The sequence below is a fragment of the Mesocricetus auratus genome, unplaced genomic scaffold, assembly GCF_017639785.1.
Source record: "Mesocricetus auratus isolate SY011 unplaced genomic scaffold, BCM_Maur_2.0 Super-Scaffold_100006, whole genome shotgun sequence".
Taxonomy (NCBI): domain Eukaryota; kingdom Metazoa; phylum Chordata; class Mammalia; order Rodentia; family Cricetidae; genus Mesocricetus; species Mesocricetus auratus.
The window spans coordinates 78,356,133-78,375,310 of NW_024429190.1; the positions used below are offsets into that span (position 1 = coordinate 78,356,133).

The 19,178-nt window shown below is 41.0% G+C and overlaps 2 protein-coding genes across 6 annotated transcripts in view; both read left to right on the forward strand.

Annotated features, from left to right (window-relative positions):
• The window catches only part of Pkd2 (polycystin 2, transient receptor potential cation channel), a 40,948-nt gene extending 33,282 nt beyond the window's left edge, over window positions 1-7,666 (forward strand). The window contains exons 10-15 of the mRNA XM_005076378.4: window positions 1,240-1,338; window positions 3,385-3,506; window positions 3,734-3,851; window positions 4,128-4,291; window positions 5,970-6,117; window positions 6,515-7,666. Of these exons, the coding sequence (XP_005076435.1) occupies window positions 1,240-1,338; window positions 3,385-3,506; window positions 3,734-3,851; window positions 4,128-4,291; window positions 5,970-6,117; window positions 6,515-6,751 (888 nt within the window). The 3' untranslated portion in view covers window positions 6,752-7,666. The remainder of the gene's footprint in view (window positions 1-1,239; window positions 1,339-3,384; window positions 3,507-3,733; window positions 3,852-4,127; window positions 4,292-5,969; window positions 6,118-6,514) is intronic.
• A 3,752-nt stretch (window positions 7,667-11,418) lies between these two features.
• LOC101830611 (THO complex subunit 2-like) overlaps window positions 11,419-19,178 on the forward strand; it is a 36,198-nt gene continuing 28,438 nt past the window's right edge. For 4 of the 5 annotated variants that reach the window (XR_005877573.1, XR_005877572.1, XR_005877575.1 and 1 more), the window contains exon 1: window positions 11,419-11,648. The gene's annotated coding sequence lies outside the window, so the exon portion shown is untranslated. The remainder of the gene's footprint in view (window positions 11,649-19,178) is intronic. The other variant, NM_001379101.1, reaches the window with a different exon arrangement.

A 19,178-nucleotide genomic window follows, 5' to 3' on the forward strand; every position in this document is an offset into this window, starting at 1 on the left:
CCAGAGTACATAGGTTCAGCTGACTGGACAATGGATGTTTCGTGTCTTTGTTGTGTGAAGGTTCAGGTGGGAAGGTCTGAAATGATGGCTGCAGTTGAAGTTGGTTTCACACAGAGCCCTTTGGCTGTTGGTGAGCCCAGCTATATGACAAATAGTGTGAGGTAAACTTAAGCCGGGTTTTGTCTGACTCCTGCACACCTTCCTGGGTGGTGTTGCTGTTTTGTTCTTTTCTTTCATCTTCTCCTTTGATTCCCACAATCTCTTCCCAGTCCCACAAGGCAAGAACCCAAGTTTGACAGACTCTGAAGTCTTCCTCGTTTCACAGATTTCCTTGAGCTTTATACTGGGCCTACTCTGGGCCTATTTGCTGAAGTCATCTCAGTTCTTTAAAATATGTTCTGGGTTCCTCATAAGAGTATATGACAGATTTGGAAAAAGTTTAATTAAGTTGGTTATTAAAACTTGAAGAGCTCTTTAGAGCTCTACGTAGTAACTTAATGTTTTAATAGTAGAAAACAATAGTAAAATTTTCCATGTGTACATATATGCATTAATATTTTGTAGCTTTTTATTATCTCTTTGCAAGATTTGCCAAAAATGTGTTCTCACTTCAGTTATAAAACATTTTGACCAAGAGCAACATGAGGAGGAAAAGGTTTATTTGCCTTACATGTTACAGTCCATCATTGAAGACAGCCAGTGTAGGAGATCAAGGCCAGAACCCAAGGCAGGAACTTGGAGGCAGGAAGTGAATGACACAGATGCCCGTGCTGCCTACTGGCTTCTTCCCATTGCTGCCTACTGGCTTCTTCCCATTGCTGCCTACTGGCTTCTTCCCATTACTTCTTCAGCTTGCTTGCTTATACAACCCAGGACCACCTGCCCAGGGCCAGTACTGGCCGCTTCCCTTTCACACCAGTCACCAATTAAGAAAATGCCCCCACAGACTCACCTACAGACTCAGCTTAAGGAGCCAACTTTCCAGTTGAGGCTCCGTCTTCCCCATTGAGTCTAGTGTGTGTCGAGCTGACAGCAGCTAGCCAGCACAGCATAGTTTTATAAGACTTCCTTTGGTATGACTTAATGGAGAAACGCTACTTCAAAGAGCGTGAGAGTAAAACTTAATTAGCGACTTCATGGTGATTCAGATTTGCTAAAAAAGGTGAACAAAAGGCAAGCCTCAATGTTTAGACTGCTCTCGAAACATATTTGAGTTTCATCCTCTTGTTTTACACACAGAATATGTTTTTGGCCATCATCAATGATACTTACTCTGAAGTGAAATCAGATCTGGCCCAGCAGAAAGCAGAAATGGAACTCTCAGACCTTATCAGAAAGGTAGGCTATACCCTAATTCCCAGGTTTTTTTCCTACACATAAAGGAACATTATTTTAACCAGTTTACCAGACCAACACTGATTCCCTGAAATTACTTGAAGTAAAGGGTGGATTGCTTTATTTCAGAAATAATTTTAGTGTTTTCTTTGGCGGGAGGCTTGACAGACAGACTAGGACTTAATTTCTGAGGCTCCTTTTATGGTCTGAATTCAATTTTAAGATGATCTTTTGACTCTTAATTATCCAGTGCTCCAGAGTCCCAAGTTGACAGCAGACTGAAAAGGGAGAGGGCACATGCGTCTAATTCCTCCCTTCTCTCCAATAACCACTTGAGCTGAGGTAGAAGGAAGGCAGCCACTTTCCTTTCACCTCTAGCCTTTCTCTGTAGAAAACTGAAGGAAAAGGTTCCTACATCAAGACACAGTTTGGGGGCCTGAGAACTACTTTCACACCATCTCAACAAGTGTGTAATTGTAACTGTTAACTACAAGGGGAGGGTGGGGAAGTGCTTTCCTTAAAGACTAAAACTTACATAAAAAGAAATGAGTGCACAGGACGCCTGCCATCTTGGTAGGTGAAATCGCTCCTTTGCTGTTTTTATGTTCAAGCCTGAGCCCCCTTGTGTTCAAATTCTGTTTTAAGGGAAAACTTCAGCTTTGTAAAGTCCCTGTCCTCGTGAGTTCTGCATCACAGTTGATGGGTTTCACTAGTTTTCAGTGTGAACGTTGGTGCTCCACACTTCAGTTTCCATAGTCAGGAAGTTCAGTTACTACATTATTACATAACGTCAGGCCCTCAACCACAGGGTTCAGATTTGTTTTGTCACAAAATAGTGTGGGAAATGGTGCAGAGTACAGACTCCACTGTTAGCCATTTGGTCTCCAGATGCCCACCAAAGTAACGTGTCCATCCTCCTCAGTGGCCCTATTGTGACCCTTCATTCTGTTGCTGCTTGGCCATGGAACAGCTCTGCTTTAGTTCACAAATCACAAAGCAGGGAGGGTTACTTTCTTGTCTCCCTGACACGTCCATGTTTATATATGTGTGTGTATAATATATACATATAATATTTATATATACATATGTGTGTATATATAACATATATTATATATAGGGTGAGAAAGACGTGTCTCGGGGGTTAAGAATACTTGATTTCTCAGAGGATTGGCGTTTGACTCCCAGCATCCTGTGGAAGTTCACAACTGACTGTAACTCCACTTCGGGGATTTTGACACCCTCTTCTAGCCTTTATGAGCACCTGCAGGCACTTGTGCATACATACACATGTGCATGCACACACATAAATAAAAAATAATGTTTTTAAAAGTAAACATCCTGGCAGAGAATGGGCCCCCAAAGATAAAAACACAACAGAGAAACAACAGCATAAAGAGACAAGGTTGGTAGAAGAAAAATATCTTACTGTGGGGAAGTAGTCATAGCCACCCTTTGAAGGATCCAGATAAACAGCTAAAACAATTTAGTGAAGATTAGTTTATCACAAAATAAATGATACACATTGTGAGGAAAACATGTTGGAGAGAATGATGCTTGCAAATAAAGGTCATGATAAAGTAATTCTTAAGAGGATGTCTTAGTTACTTTTCTGTGGCAGTGAAGAGACAGTACGACCAAGGTGACTTACCAGAAAAGCCTCTAGGAGGAGATTAGAGTTTCAGAGGCTGAGTCCATGATCGTCCTTGTGGGGAGCATGGTATCAGGCAGGCCGACAGCTTCACAGTCCCTTGTATTCTGCGGAACAAACAGCTCGGAAATTCACAGTGATTTACATTTGAAATACAGACATCCATATATCTAAATTATAGAAGCCCTTAGTTCCTAATCTATTGAAAGATACTGAGCTTTGTACAAGTTTTATAGAAAACTGAGATTACATTCATTACTCATTCACCAAAACATTTTTCTTGAATTATCCATCTTCTACTGAGGTGATGAACTTCCAATAGTTTCACTGGAACTGAAAGACAAAATTCAAAAGGAGAGTAAAGAAAATCATGTCCTTTTTTTTTCTTTTCTTTTCAATAGGGCTACCAAAAAGCATTGGTCAAACTAAAACTTAAGAGAAATACTGTAGATGACATTTCAGAGAGTCTGCGGCAAGGTGGGGGCAAGTTAAACTTTGATGAGCTGCGACAGGACCTGAAAGGGTGAGGGTCGCACTGCTAGACCTGGGAGTGCTATTGTACATGCTAACTCTTGCTGGCCAGAGGATGTTTCTGCCCCGAGTACTGGTAGAGCAATGGTTTTCATTTGGGGAAGCAGGTATTTTTCTGGAACATGCTGTCTCTCTCCCTTCCTCCTGCATCCTGATGTTTCAGGGCTCGGGCGGGACCATGTACTGAATAAATTCACCTGGACCCTCTCAACCTTTCAGGAAAGGCCACACTGATGCAGAAATTGAGGCCATATTCACTAAATATGACCAGGATGGTGATCAGGAACTGACTGAACGTGAGCACCAACAGATGAGAGACGACTTGGAGAAAGAGAGGGTGAGTGCTTGTGGGGGGAGGCTGGACTCAGCGCCCCCATGTACTAATGAATTACTCCTTTCTCTCCCTGTCCTCTCTCCCCACACCCTCAACCTACACGTTAGTAGCTGCTCATTCACCTTGTTAATTCCTGCTTTAACATGTCAATCCATGAAATCAGAACTGTAGAGAACTGGTCTGGAGCACACACATTTTCCCCTGGTGCAAGACCTTGGTGAGCTATTTTGTGGGGTTTTGGTGTGTCAGCCCCTCATTGGAAGTCTCCATCTTCTTCAGGAGGACCTGGACTTGGAACACAGCTCTTTACCACGCCCCATGAGCAGCAGAAGTTTCCCAAGAAGCCTGGATGACTCTGAGGAGGAGGACGATGACGACAGTGGGCATAGCTCCAGGAGGAGGGGCAGCATCTCCAGCGGGGTTTCCTATGAGGAGTTCCAGGTGTAAGTACAAATGTTTTCTCCAGTTTTGTGTTGACCAGGGTCAACGAGATGACATGACATCTCATGGAGCTAGATGTTTACTTCTTTTCATGACTAATATAATTTCTTTCAAGTGGGTCTGAAGAGTAGTTTTCTTTTTATAAAAGATCTTCATTATAAGAAATTGGGGACAGGGACAACATTAATATCTTTTCTGTTCCTTCCAACCAAAATGTCTTAGAGTCTACATCTCCTTTTACATGTATGTGTCAGTGTTTTTACATACCTTGGAGCCTAACAGGGTCTGTCCTTTGAGGAGACTGTTTATTCTGCTGCTACTTAGTTTTCTGTAGATGCCTGTCAGTTGATGTCTCCTGCTTCCCTGTTGATTTTATGCTTGTTGGCTTCTGTCTGCTTTTGAAAGTAGGGTAATCACATCTGTATTATTAAATTATTCACTTCTCCATTTAATTCTAGAATGTTCTGCTTAGTGTAATTTGAAGCTGTTAGGTGCATACACGTTTGTAATAAGTAAGTCTCAATAGATTATGCCTTTCATTATGTCTTTATCTTACGTGAGATGTGTGTTTTTCTCATGAGAACATAGCCCGATGAAATTCTTTATACATCATAAACCAATGTTTTTCCTGGTGCTTTCATTTTTTTCTTTGTTTTTATCTTTCTGTATCTTCACTGTGTATGTCTACCTCTGAGTTTATTCTACTTGCAGTTTTATGAGTGTTTCAAATTTGCAGTGGTTCTTATCAAACCTGGGGAAAATATTATTTGATGATACCTTATTCAAGCAGTTTTAAGTGTCACGATTTCTCAATTTTCTTTAGTTGTCGTTTTGATAAATGATTTTCATTTGTTATAAGTTTATAAGTGTTTAGACCTTTAAAAGGATTGATGTTTTAAAAATAATTTTTCCAACAACCATCCTTGTTAGGGTTTTTTGAGACAGGGTTTCTCTATGTAGCCTTGACTTTTTGGCTTTCCTGGAACTCACTCTGTAGACCAAGCTGGACTCAAACTCACAGAGATCTGCCTGCCTCTGGGATTAAAGGCATGCACCACCATTGCCGGGCTCCTTCTTAGTATTCTTATACTGTCATTTGAGAAGTTGTCTCCAGGGCATCTAGTCAGTGGCTGAATACTGACCTGGTATGTGCAACACTCTTCAGTCACTAGGATCACAAGGAGAGGGGCCAGGGAGGGAGAATTCAAATTGTTGCCATTTGACAAGTTTTAAGGCATTTAAACATTTTTATTCAAAATAATAAGATGTTAAAAGAGCACACTATTTTCCAACAGTTTTATTTGGCTATAACTATTTCAGGAAACATGCAATACAATTTCTGGTGTCACTTTAGACATCTATTGCCTAGGTGAATTATAGTTTATTTCCATCATCTCCTACTGGTTGTTTGGCATTGCCACTATTCAATGCTATGCTATTAAAAAGCAATTCTGTGTACCTAAAATTGGCTCTTGTGAAAAAAGGCTTTTAAACCTTCAGTCACAATTTTATTTTTACAAAGAAGGATGGAGGCTACCATTCCCACAAACAGCCCATTACAGTTTGTCTCTTAGTCTTGCAAACACATAGAAAGTATTATCATGTTATGTTTCGATGCACGGGTCATGTGGGTTGAAGGACACAGATGTGACAGACTGTGCCCACTGTCATCCCCTGCAGACTGGTGAGGCGTGTGGACCGCATGGAGCATTCCATAGGCAGCATCGTGTCCAAGATTGATGCTGTGATTGTCAAGCTTGAGATCATGGAGCGGGCCAAGCTGAAGAGGCGAGAGGTGTTAGGGAGGCTGCTGGACGGAGTGGCTGAGGTGAGTGGTCATGAGTTGAAGCTGACTGGTGGACTAGGTATTTGTCGATTGAAATGGACACCCGTGACACTTGTCATTCACAAATATTGTTTCTGTTCACTTTTATTCTCAGATTCTTCCCCCTTGAGCAGAAACAGTCTTTAGTTCTGTAGAGCACAGGGTAGTCGTCCCATATTGTAACTACTTAACCTGATGCTGTCCTTCTCCTCATAATAACCTTAGGTCAGATGATAACCTGGAGGCGTGATTCTTGATACCTCCCCCTCTGAGGGTGCTACCAGCAATGGAGCATACAATTTAGTGAACACATAAATGCCTAACTCCGTTTCATTGTAGAATATGTAAAAGATAGCATGCAGTGCCCTGGTTTCTGCTATTTGTTTAATTTCCTCATTAGGATGAGAGACTGGGTCGTGACAGTGAGGTCCACAGGGAGCAGATGGAGCGCCTGGTACGGGAAGAGTTGGAACGCTGGGAATCGGATGATGCAGCATCCCAGACAGGTCATGGTCTAGGCACGCAGGTGGGGTTCAGTGGTCCACCTCACGCCAGAAGTTCCCGGCCTCCTTCCTCCCAGTCTGCCGAGGGCCTGGAAGGTGGAGGTGGAAACGGAAGTGCCAATGCTCACGTGTAATACTCCATGAGTGTTTGTATGTGTGTTCCTGAGACATGATGAGGTGGTTGGCCAGTGTGGTAGTGACAGTTACAGTATTTATACGCCCAGCTACATTATGATGCTGGTCTTTGTGACCAACTGCTATAATTTTCTGCACTTTAATTTATTTTACGTAAACTTTACCCATGGTTCCAGGAGGATTGTTTTACTTTTTCTCATATGAGAAATCTAGATGTAAATATTGAGTTCAGAAAACAAAAAAAATCTGAACGTACACCCAGTGGCTTTCCTGCCCCAGTCTTCAGGCGATGATGACGCATCCTTTATAAGCTGTTCTGTCGGCAGTGGCAGTCCTGTGTATCTCGGTAAGAAAAACCAAGCATTGCTTTTGGCTCAAAAGTCATTTGGGAGTTTACTACAAACGTCCATCTAAGAAAGGAGTCTTACTTCACCAACCTATCTGTGGTGAACTTTTCTAAAAAATGAAGTAGTAAAGAACTCCAAAGCAGAGTCTGGATTATTGAAATGCGTGTGAACAGTTGAGATAGAATTTAAGTGCTGTCCCGTTTTGCTATTACAGTCTCAGTTTGTGGGACTAAACATATCATTTATTTTCTGTTTTTTTTTTATTTAGCTTTTGTTGGACATGGGGTAAGAAAAGTCAAAAAGATAAATTATAGGAAAATATATAGGAAAGAGCCTTAATCTGTCACTAAACTTGACTGTTCAATTCTTTGTTAGCATAGAAATTTCTCCATTTTTCTTTCCCATGTATCTCATTTACAGCTGAATCTAATATTAAAGTAACTAAGGAATAAGACAAACTTACTGAACATTTTGGTATGCAGTGAAAGTTTTAATTTAGCAATTATGTACATGTGAAGCAGTGTTGTAAGGAGGTTTTGAAGTACATAAAAGCTCTGTAAGAGTAAAGGGTTGTCTTGTTTTATCTAGAATATAGTTTTCAAATATCCATCTTATATTTCAGAATGAAAACATATAATGCAAATTTTGTTCAGTTTCATGTAAGGGGCCTCAAGGGCTAAGGGGTTATCCATTATTAGAAGTGATCAGCTAAAAGTTACATATCAGCAATGGTTTTCATTAGGTGAAGGTCTCACTAAATTTATGGGAGAAATCTATTTCTCAGTATATGTTGTTGTTAAAGACAGGGCCTCACCATATAATCCTGGCTGGCCTGGAACTAACTATGTAAACTAGGTTGGCCTCTGACTCAGAGATCTACCTACTCTCTGTCTCCTTTTTTTTTGTTGTTGTTGTTTTTTTTTTTGTTTTGTTTTTGTTTTTTGAGACAGGGTTTCTCTGTATTGTTTTGGAGGCTGTCCTGGAACTTGCTCTGTAGACCAGGCTGGCCTCGAACTCACAGAGATCCGCCTGCCTCTGCCTCCCGAGTGCTGGGATTAAAGGCGTGCGCCACCAATGCCTGGCTCTACTCTCTGTCTCCTATTTGTTGGGATTAAGGTCATATGTAATCACACCGGACTAAAACCATTGTTTTTTTTAAAAATGCTGAGTAACCGGGCCTTTTGAGAGCCAAGGAGACAAAGCCAAGCCAGTCAACAATCAGCAGGTTGAGGACAGGTAGAGGAAAGTCCTGGACTTTAGTGCTATTCTTTAAATATTCCAGCATTCATTTACTTCATAGAATTCACCAAACCTCCAACAAACTGCTGGGCAGACTGGTCTTTCTAGCATCTCCTACGAAAGTGAAGCACATTGAGTTTCCTTAACTCTGATGGCTCCATGTCTACCTTATGGTACACTAATTTCTTTCTTCCTAGGTATTGAAGTGTGCAAGCCAGGGGTATTGTGTGTATGTATTTATGTATGTGTATCATGTTGTTACAAGTAAACAAACTTCAACTTGAAGTGCATTCATTATGTGGTATCCATGTGTTTCGACTATGTGCCATATATCTGTTATGGTCACTACAACATCTTTTTATGATGCTTGCTATGCTGTTTTTCCTTTAACTTGTAAAATTTTGCAGAATTCTTTTTTTTTCTGCGTTCCCATATACTTTCATATATTTTTCTACTTTGGTTCTGGGAAGTTCAGTCCTAATCGTTTTTTCTATTATCCTCCCCTCTGTAATGGGTACAATTAAGATATTATATATCCAAGGTTCTTCTGACAATCAAGAATTTCCTAACTGTAATAATGTGTACATTACTTAATAAAGACTTAACATGGTACCAAGGTGTAAAAAATGTCTGCTTCCATATAAGAAAGAGTTGCCTTTTATCATGGCATAGACCCTGGAAAAGTTCCTTCTTTTCTGTTCTAGTAAGAACACAAGTAACACATTTATATGCTTTTTACACTAACCACACGTTTGTAGACTCCCAGTAAACCCATCATACATAGTCTTTCTTTTCTTTACTCACAGACGTAAAACCCGGGACAAAGACTCCAGAACAGGGGACTATTTGGGACATATAGGTGATAGGAATGGCAGAGTGAGAGACAGAACAGGGAAAATGTAGGTAAAGGGTGTGTTAGTATACTTCATATGATTGGCTGCTGGAACACTGAGAAATAGTGTGCCGTGCACAATTCAGATTTATTCTACCCTCCAATAATGGAAGTAATCCTCTCGTACTAATAGTAAACAAAGCAAGTCTTCTTGGGTTCTGGGTAAGGACAGACTTGTAGATCCAACAGCTGACACTCAGTAGGCCCACTCTACAGGGATATACCACAGAGGATTTGCCTGTGTTGTGTACTAGACATAATCACGCATGGTTCAGTATCATGGGCTTTTGTTCCCCTAAGATACGATGCAGACAATGAGCAGACTTGTTTCATATGACTTTCTCAGTCACCCATGCAGTGGAGGAGGAAACAACACTTAGTTACTTTTCTATTGCTGTGCTAGGATAGATGCCATGGCCAAGGCAACTTATAGAAAAGAGTTTATTGGGGCTTAAAGAGGAGTGAGTCCATGACCGTTGGGGTGGGGAGTCTGGCAGCAGGCATGTAGGCATGGCACTGGAGCAGTAATTCAGTGGTTATATTCATAAACACGAGGCAGAGAGTTCTAACTGGGAATGGTGTGTGCTCTTGAAACCTCAGAGACCACCCCCAGTGACATAAGGTTACACCTCCTAGCCCTTACAAAATACTTCCCCCAACTGGGAACCATATACAAGAAACCATGCACAGACAATATTGCTCCAAAATCTACCTGATGACCTAGCTCCATACTTCTGCGCATGGCCAGAGAACTTGACATCGCTCTACACAGATGCTGCTCTATTCACAATAGCTAATAAATAGAAATAACCTAAATGCCCTTCAGTTGATGGGTGGATAACACAAATGTGCATATGCACAATGGAATAAATACTCAGCTGTAAAGAAAAATGAAACCATGAAATCTGCAGTAAGTGTAGTTCTCACCAAGCTGTAGCCACTAAGCGGTTGCTGGAGGAAGGAAAGTAAATAATCCCCCACCCAGGCTTGGGAATGCTGGGAGATTTAATTAAATGCAATGAGCCACAAAAAAGAAGAAGAGGGAAAGAAGGGGAAGAGAATAAAAGAGGGTAATGGGGGAAGACTATAGTCAAAGAACATCATATATGTGTATGAAATTAGGAAAGAACCGATTTTAAACAAAAAGAATAAGGAAGGTTGAGATTTTTGAGTGGTAGTTTACTGGAGGAAGTGAGATCTATCCCAAAAAGAGAAAACTGCTTAGTTCTTTCATAGTGGGGAGAAACACCTAAATAGAAACAATTGCCTAGTGAATGACCGTGTCACTTACATAGAACATTTATATGTGCAAAGCCCTGTGTTAGATCCTGGTGATGACGGATTAAAACAAGTAAGCCCCTGTCTGCCCAGAGCTTACTACTGAGACAAAACAAAACACACACAAACATACACACACACACACACACACACACACACACACACACACACACACAACTAAGTCTCAGGAAAAACGATGCATGCCTTACACGAGTTTATGTATTATTGCCTGTTGTTTTATGACAGTGATTGAATACACACATACATGAACAGCCATTTTATGCATATATGTGGCATTCTAAGCAGGTGTGGTTATTTTCAAAGGCAATTTCAAAATGAGCTCAAATCTTGATGTGTGTTTAAAACCTAATACCTTTTACAAAGAATTTTATTCTAAAGAAAAAAAGAAGCAGGACTCTCACCCTTCATCAAAGAAGCCGCTTTTCATAGCTGATGGAGACCATGACAGAAAACCACAACTAGTCAATCTCCGGGCACCCCCAGTGTAATCCCCAATCGCTGTATAAAAAACTCGCATGCTTCTGTGATGATGCATGCGTCCTTCAGATTAAAAAAAAATTATAAATAGCTTTTAAAAGTCCGGTCGGGTACAAATCTCGTCAGCAGCGTCTACACTGCACAACTAATACAGTCGCGCTTCCCTGGCTTGCAGTCAGTTTGATAGTTTTGAGCTCATTAGCAACACTTGCAGAAATACCGACTTCTGCGTTAACACGGGAGCACATCTCCCCTCGGTTAAACCACTGCGCATCATTTCCCGGGAATTCGCTGGTCTGAACTTGACGTTCACTTTCAAACCTTGCTGCGTGGAAACCGCGCCAGGCGGGCATTCGCGGCCGGGCCCCGGCGCGCATGCGCAGAGGGCGCGCGGAGGAACCGCTGTCGCTCGGCAGTGACGTCAGCCAGGTGCGGCGGAGCTCCTGCCCGCTTTTCCGCGAGCTTCGCTTCGTGTAGCCGGCTGGCTGCGTGTGGTTGGGTCTCTGTCGAGCTGGGTCTGGTGGACGCCGAGCGGCAAAGCCCGTTCCCGAGCCGCGGCCTCGAGGCGGTTCTCGGCGGCTGGGGCAGGAGGGCGCGGGTCCGACACGACCGCGGACGGCGACGCGGCCCCGGCGCGTGGAGGTGAGTTCGGAGGGCGAGCGGGAGGGCGAGCGGGCGGGCGGGCGAGCGGGCCAGGCGTGGGCAGCGGCCTCCATCCCTTCGGCCGCGGCTGGACGCCCACCCTCCGCGAAGTGTCGAGCCGCGGTCGGGCCGTTCTGAAAGACTCAGGGAAAAAGCCACGGACTCCGAGTCTCTCTCGAATGAGCAGGGGCCGTTAGCTCTGGTGTCATCAGGCTCTCCCTAAGCCTGGGCGTTTGGTGGCTCCCGTTGGCATCGCTCAGGGCACAGAATGCCCACCTGACGGGCAGTGGGTGGCTTCGGAGAGTTAGACTGTGTCCCAGGTGCAGTAAAATCAGGAACGGGGAGCGAAAGGGGTTCTGAGATCGAAAACCGGGAACATTTCGTTATTTCTCTCACTGTGGTGAGAGATTCAGAAAAGCAGAGTCAGCCACAAGCCATAGATGCGAGACACACACCTTTAATCGCAGCAGCCAGAGATGGTGGTGCACACCTTTAATCCTAGGACTCAGGATTAAAAGATAGATGGATTTCTGTGAGTCCAAGGCCACCCAGATCTACACAAGTGTGAATCAGTCTAAAAGAGAATTACAGCTAACACCTTTGATCCTAACATTGGGTTAGTATATAAGATAGAGATGAGGTCTCAGAGAGCGTTCATTCTTTAGTCACCCTGAGAGGAGAGGCAGCAGTTTGAGACTCGTGGGTGGATCAGCCCTTTCAGCCTGAGGTAGAGGTGAGAGCTAGTGGCCGGCTGCTTTGCTTTTCTGATATTCAGCTTGAAGCTCGAATCCCAATATCAGTCTCTTGGTCATTTATTTACATCTCACTGTTAAGTAAGTACTTTCCTGAAGTAGAAATGCTCGGAGCGGGGGTGGGGGCGGGTGGTGGGAGACTATTAGTTTAGGTTCAAGAAAAGGACAGGGTCCCAGGCTTTTAGGATTGTGTTTTGCCGGCTCTGGGTTTGCCTGATGCATTGACCCTCAGGAGCTATTTCTAGGATCACATTTATAAACAAACGCAGACTATAGGTTGTGTTAAATTAACATCTTCATCCAGTGCAAGAAACGTAGCCAAGGTGTTTAAATTGATTGTTTAGAGTGTGTTTCGAAGAAACCTTAAGGTATGTCTGCATGACATGCCCAAACATTTGGCGGAAGTCTTTTTTTTTTTTTTTTTTTCCCTCGAGACAGGGTTTCCCTGTATTATTTTGGAGACTGTCCTGGAATTTGCTCCGTATACCAGGCTGGCCTAGAACTCACAGAGATTCTCCTGCCTCTGCCTCCTGAGTGCTGGGATTAAAGGCGTGCACCACCAACACCAGGCTTGGCAGAAGTCTTAATCTTAAAAACTCATACAGGTACATAATATGCTTCGTTTACTCTTAAGGTTACTTTGATGCCAGTGAGCTCTATAGTTCCAAGAGAGGACATAGAGAGCAGTGCTTCTTAACTTATGGGTCACTGCCCCTTTGGGGGGTCTAACCACCCTTTGACAAGAGTCACCTAAGACCACCAGAAAACACAGATGTTTACATTATGATTCATAACAGTTGGCAAAATTGCAGTTATGAAATAGCAATGAAAATAATTTTATGGTTGGGGGTCACCACCACATGAGGAACTGTTTTAAAGGGTCGCAGCATTAGGAAGGGTGAGAACCACTGACAGAGAGGTAAAAGAAAACACATCAGACCAAGACGGTGGGCTGAATCACCAATTCTGGTGACCAGCTGGATGAAAATAAGAAAAATGTTAATTTGGCTGATAGTATAAGGATTTCCCTTCCTCCTTTTCTCTCCTCTCATTCAAAAGGTCTAAAACTAGTAAACCAAGCCATAGAATTTTCTCTTTTCTTTTTTCTAGACAGGGTTTCTCTGTAGTTTTGGAGTCTGTCCTGGAGCTTACTCTGTAAACCAGGCTGGCTTCGAACTCCCAGAGATGGCCTACCTCTGCCTCCCGAGTGCTGGCATTAGTTCTGCTCCACCAACACCTGGCTCTTGCTCAAAATTTTAAGACATTTTAGTTTGTAATTTTTAATATTGAGAGCTTAGTTTACTTCCTGAATTAATTCCTGATGTTACCCAAATACTTTTTCAAGTTAATCATAATACTGTCACCTTTTATTGGACAAATTCATAAATGAGCCCATATTTCATAGTTCAGAAATATGCTATATGGCAAAGAAACTAACCATTTTAAATTAATGATTTCTCTTTGTCTTGGAAGCTGCTTTTTAAATTGGTGTATTTTATTTGTATGAATGTTTTGCTTGTGTGTGTGTGTGTGTGTGTGTGTATGTGTGTATGTACGTATGTGTGTACCAGTTGTGTGCCTGGTACCCATGGAAGTCAAAAGAAATCATTAGATCCCCTGGCACTGGAGTTACAGATGGGTGTGAACCACTGTGTAAGTTCTAAGAATTGAATCCCCGTCCTCTGAAAGCGTTCTCTTTAGTCCCAGAAACTAATTTTTAAAATACTATTTGGTGAGTGTGTAATATATGTATTCATGCATTTGTAAGTGTGCTCATCCACTAGTTCCTTGCCAAGGCTAGGTATCTGTCATTTCTCACCTTTTTTTGTTTTTTTTTTTTTTGTATTTTTGATACAGGGTTTCATGATAACAGTTTAGGCTAGGCTGGCTAGACAGTGAGCTTCCTGGGTATGCCTGTCAGTACCAGTCTCCATCCCCCAACTGTGGGGTTACAGATGTGTGCTCCTGGATTTTGGGTTCTGGGGATCCAAACTCAGTACCTCATGCCTGAGTAGCAAGCTTCTACCACTGAACTGTCTCCTAAGCCCAAGAGGAATTACTTTTGAAAGCCCAGATTTTACTTTCAGCATTTCAGTATGCCACAGGATTTTTAGGGAAGGAAGAAACCAGAAGCTTAACAAGTAATTGGAATTCTGAAATGACTTTGTTTTTCCTTCTTAAATTAGAATCATGTCTGGCCTTGTTTTTAGTAGCAACCAGAATTTCATCCACAAATTTGGGGGGGTCTTCTTTTTTCAACATGAGTTTCTTGATACATTCTCATAGAAGATCACTGATGTCATTCCTCACAGTTTTCATTGCTACTGTGACCCTAGAACCTGGTGGCTGTTTTGAAGAATACCTAATTTGACAACATAAAACATAATCATTAAACAACTTGTAGTCGTTTCTTGGACAGTGAAATTATTAGAAAGGTAGCAGGGTTGAACTCCACAGTGACTGTTTTATACAATCCAGCTAACTGCCTTTAAGCTTTTTTTCTTTTAATTTTATGCATTTGAGTGTTGTTTACATTTATGTATGGGAACCACTTTGTCTGTGATGCCATTGTATGCCAAGTGCCCTAGAGTTACAGGTGGCTGTGAGTCTCTATGTGTCTATGTGGGTGGTAGGAATCAGACTCTACAAGAGCAACACGTGTTGTTAATTGCTGTGCAGTCTCCAGTCCTGCCCGAATCATTTTTAATGAAGTGATTCTCCTGTGCTTGCTTTTGCAATGGTAAGATTGGGCTGTTGTTTAGACTAAGAACATGGGTAGAGTTATGTCTAAGAAAGGTTAGCAGTAGAGCTTGAATATCTTACCAGTTAACGACCTTTTGGTAGGTATTGTCTCAAATTTGGGATTTTTCAGCTCAGTACAAGTATTATTTCCCTTTTTCATTTTTGTACAGACCAAAGTGGCACAGAAACAACTGTTCTCAAATGAGATTTACCTAGAGTCTATTGTTGCATTCAATTTTATTTGTCTCTAGGGTAGTGGGTCTCAGCCTTTGGGTTGCAACCCCTTTGGGGTTAAACAACCCTTTCACAGGGGTCACCTAAGACCATCAGAAAACACAGATATTTACATTATGATTCATAACATTAGCAATATTACAGTCATGAAGTAGCAACGAAAAAAATGGTATGGTTGGGGTCACCACAACATGAGGATCCCAGCAGTAGGAAGGTTGAGAACCACTGCTGTAAGGGATGGATATTATCTCAGACTGGGTCCACATTACTTTATTAGGTGTTGTACTCCTGACCGGAGGAAAAATACAAAATGAACCAGCAAGTACCTAACAAATTTAGTTTGTATACTCAATTTGAACCACAAAACAATTAAATTTACAGTAATACTAACTTACACAAAAACAATGCAAGAAAATTAATTTGTAAAATAAGTTTTATTATAAAACTTCATTTAAACATAGTTGTTAACATTGTATGAATCTCATTGTTGGTATTTTAGAGAAGAAACAAAGCTAGATGTAAAGACTTAGAATAGCCATGTTTAGAATTATAATGAGTGTCAGCAGTTAATACAGTTTAGTATTTTCATTGTATATAGAATTTTAAGATAACAACTTTGGCTGTCAATATTTACCATCACTGGGGAGACTTTTATAATTTTATATAACCTTGGGGCTCGAGAGGTGACTCAACAGTTAAGGGCACTTATTGATCTTGCAGAGAACCAGGGATTCTCTTCCCAGCACTATGTGACAGGATCCTACCCACCTGAAGCTCTGATTTTTCAGGATCTAACACCCTATTCTGGCCTTCTTGGGCACCAGGCACACATATGTTACCCCGACATAGATAGGTTAAGGCAAAACCCATGAAATAAAGTAATAATATTTTAAAAGAAATATTATGTAATTTTTCTGTGTTTATATTAACATACTATACAACCATTTACTTAACCAGTGTTTTAAACCAGATTTAACCAGAGCTGTAGTTACTTAAAAGACTTTCAAAATAAATGTTTAAACACCTTAACTCTTTTAAAGTAGTTTTCTCTAACCAATTAAAACCTTAAGTCAACAGAAAACACAACATAAAATGATTGTTTCCTATGTTGTTTCTTGCAAATTGTATTATGAGCAGATCCGTTTTAAGAATTTAAGCATAGAGAATCAAATTCTGGTTGAACATTAGTTCACCAAAATTTTATGTCTTCAGAGTAACGTAAAGTATATTTCTAACTATACCCAAGTGAATTATACATATGTTTACTTCTACAAAACATTTTGTGGGGACTGAAGAGATGGCTCTGGAGGTCCTGAGTTCAGTTTTCCACAACCACATACATGGTGGCTCACAGTCACCTATATTGGGATCTTCCCTCTTCTGGGTGTAGACTGCAGACAAAGCATTCATGTATGAGATAGATAAACAAACTTTTAAACGTTCATTCTTTGTAATCCTTCTGTGTTATGTTTCACTTGCTTTTCATATTTATCAGAAAGTAGATTCTCTTTTTATGTGTTTATTTTTCTCTTAATAGGTCCCGTATCTTTCCCCCCAGCCCCATAGGTTTCTCTGCAACTCTTGGGCAGGTTTTCCAGCCTCAGATCTAGGCCTGAGAAGCTGCAAGCCCCAAACTAAAGCAGGGAGATTATATAAGTTGTAGGCGAGGGGTGATGATGTGTCTACCATAAGCTGTGTTTATGCTCAAGTATGGTCAAAAGCTGAATGCTTTAGAAGGGGACTTGGCTGGCAACTTCAGGTAAGAAAGTTGCCTTAGCTGTCAAGTATGTTGAACTGGGCTTTTTGGTGCCTTCCTTTTGTTTGGAAAATCTCTGGACAGAGCATGGAAAGACAGGAATGGGGCTTCTCAGAACATGCAAGCATAAGCTGGAGGTTCCAACAAACAGTTCTGTCTTTAGATTTACATTTTAAAGCAATGCTTACAATATTTGGTGAATTTAGACACAATTATATTTTTTATCACCCAAATAATTCACTTTACATCTTTTGCTAGATTTCTCATTGAAATGCAGCTACTTTCTTTTTATAGTCTTTGCCATTAAATTGGATGTTAGTTAGAATTTTTAACTGTTAACTTTTAGTAAGGGCCTGTGGAAAAGAGCTATTTAAAACTGATTTTTCCATCTGAACAGTGGTAGTGCACTCCTTTAATACCAACACTCAGGAGGCAGAGGTGAGAGGATCTCTGAGTTAAAGGTCAGTCTGGTCTATAAGAGCTAGTTCCTGGACACCTAGGACTATACAAAGAAACCCTATCTTGAAAAACCAAAAAGGAAAAAAAAAAAAAAACCCTGATTTTCCTCATACCAACAATTTATGAAAGCTCATTATTAATAGAAACAATTGGTTTCCTTTCATAGAATTTAAGGAATCAAGAGTACTTGAATATGTATGTATTTAGCCATGGATATTTCAGTATTTCAGTTTAGGGCTGACTCAAATATTTTATCGTTTTTTTTCCAGATAAAGCAGTTCTTTTAGCATCATGGTTTTTAAATGGCCTCTTTTGTCCCCTCAATCCCCTTTTTCCTTGTCCTCAAGTTCAATATTTACATTCTAATTAGGTCTACCCAAAATAGCAAGCTCCAGTTGACCTTAAATAACAAAGTTATCTTAAAACTGGAGTCAGCAGAAGGAAACTAAAAGATCTTTGCATGATAATCCTACTTATTGAAGTTTAATATCTTAGAGGTGTTCAATTTTAAAAAGTAAATGGTCATACTGGTAAAATAGAATACTAAATTAGATAATGGAAACAGAAGAAATTTTACTAGAAATGGGTAACATAACAACGTAAACTGAATGATTTTAAAACTTGGAGAAGCCCTTTCCGAAAAGTAAGATGCCTTTGGGGAGCTGCCAACAAAACTACACCCAGGAATTCCATGGGCAGTTTTCTTTAGAGACACCCATTCCTTTTCAATTACCAAGTCAGCATACAAACTCCTAAACACCTCCAACGGCTCAGAAGTTTTCTTCATCTGTGTATGTGCAAAATAAACCTTGTCTCTTGTCAGTCTTTGTCTACTGTAGGCTTATTGCAGGTCTCTACCCACTGGATCTACTTTGGATAAGAAAAAGGTTTTCAAGATTAGTGAGGGAAGTGGAGGGACTGAACAGCCTTTTCTGGGCCTTTTAGGACTGTGTTATATAAGTACAGTGGTATGAAAGCCACAGTTAGTATGGCTCTCTCATTCATAAAGGTAAAGAGGGTAACTCCAGGATATGATTCTGCTAAGACTGAAGAATAGAGCAAGAGAATTGAGTGTGGAAAGCAATTCATCATCCTATTGAGTCCTGGAATTTGCAGGTAGAAAGGGGCAAATGCAATGACCCTTGGAGGCTGAAGCAGCCGAGGCACGGTTTGAGGTCACTGGGTAGGACACACATTTAGCACTGGTGTTCCACACTATGACAGACAGACTTCAGCTGAACGTGAGACACACGTTACGGAAGTGGAAAGGAGAGTTGTATTTGTTTTCATTATGAAATAACAGATTCAAGTGTTAAAACAAGAGTTAAATAAAAAAGTAATGTCACTATGTGATGCATGTGTCTGTTACCTGTCATTTTAATATTATTCTTTTCGGTCCTCAGTTATTCGTTCCTCACAAAGTGCATTCAATTTAGAGCATGTGGGAGTTTTCTATCCAGAATGAAAGAAATGAGCTGATGCTTTCCATTGCATTTGACACTATGCAAATAAATTCACATACATTTCTGTGTTTAGGCTTCACAAAAGCTCTTGATATTGTTCTCATTCTCTAGATAGCAAAAGTCA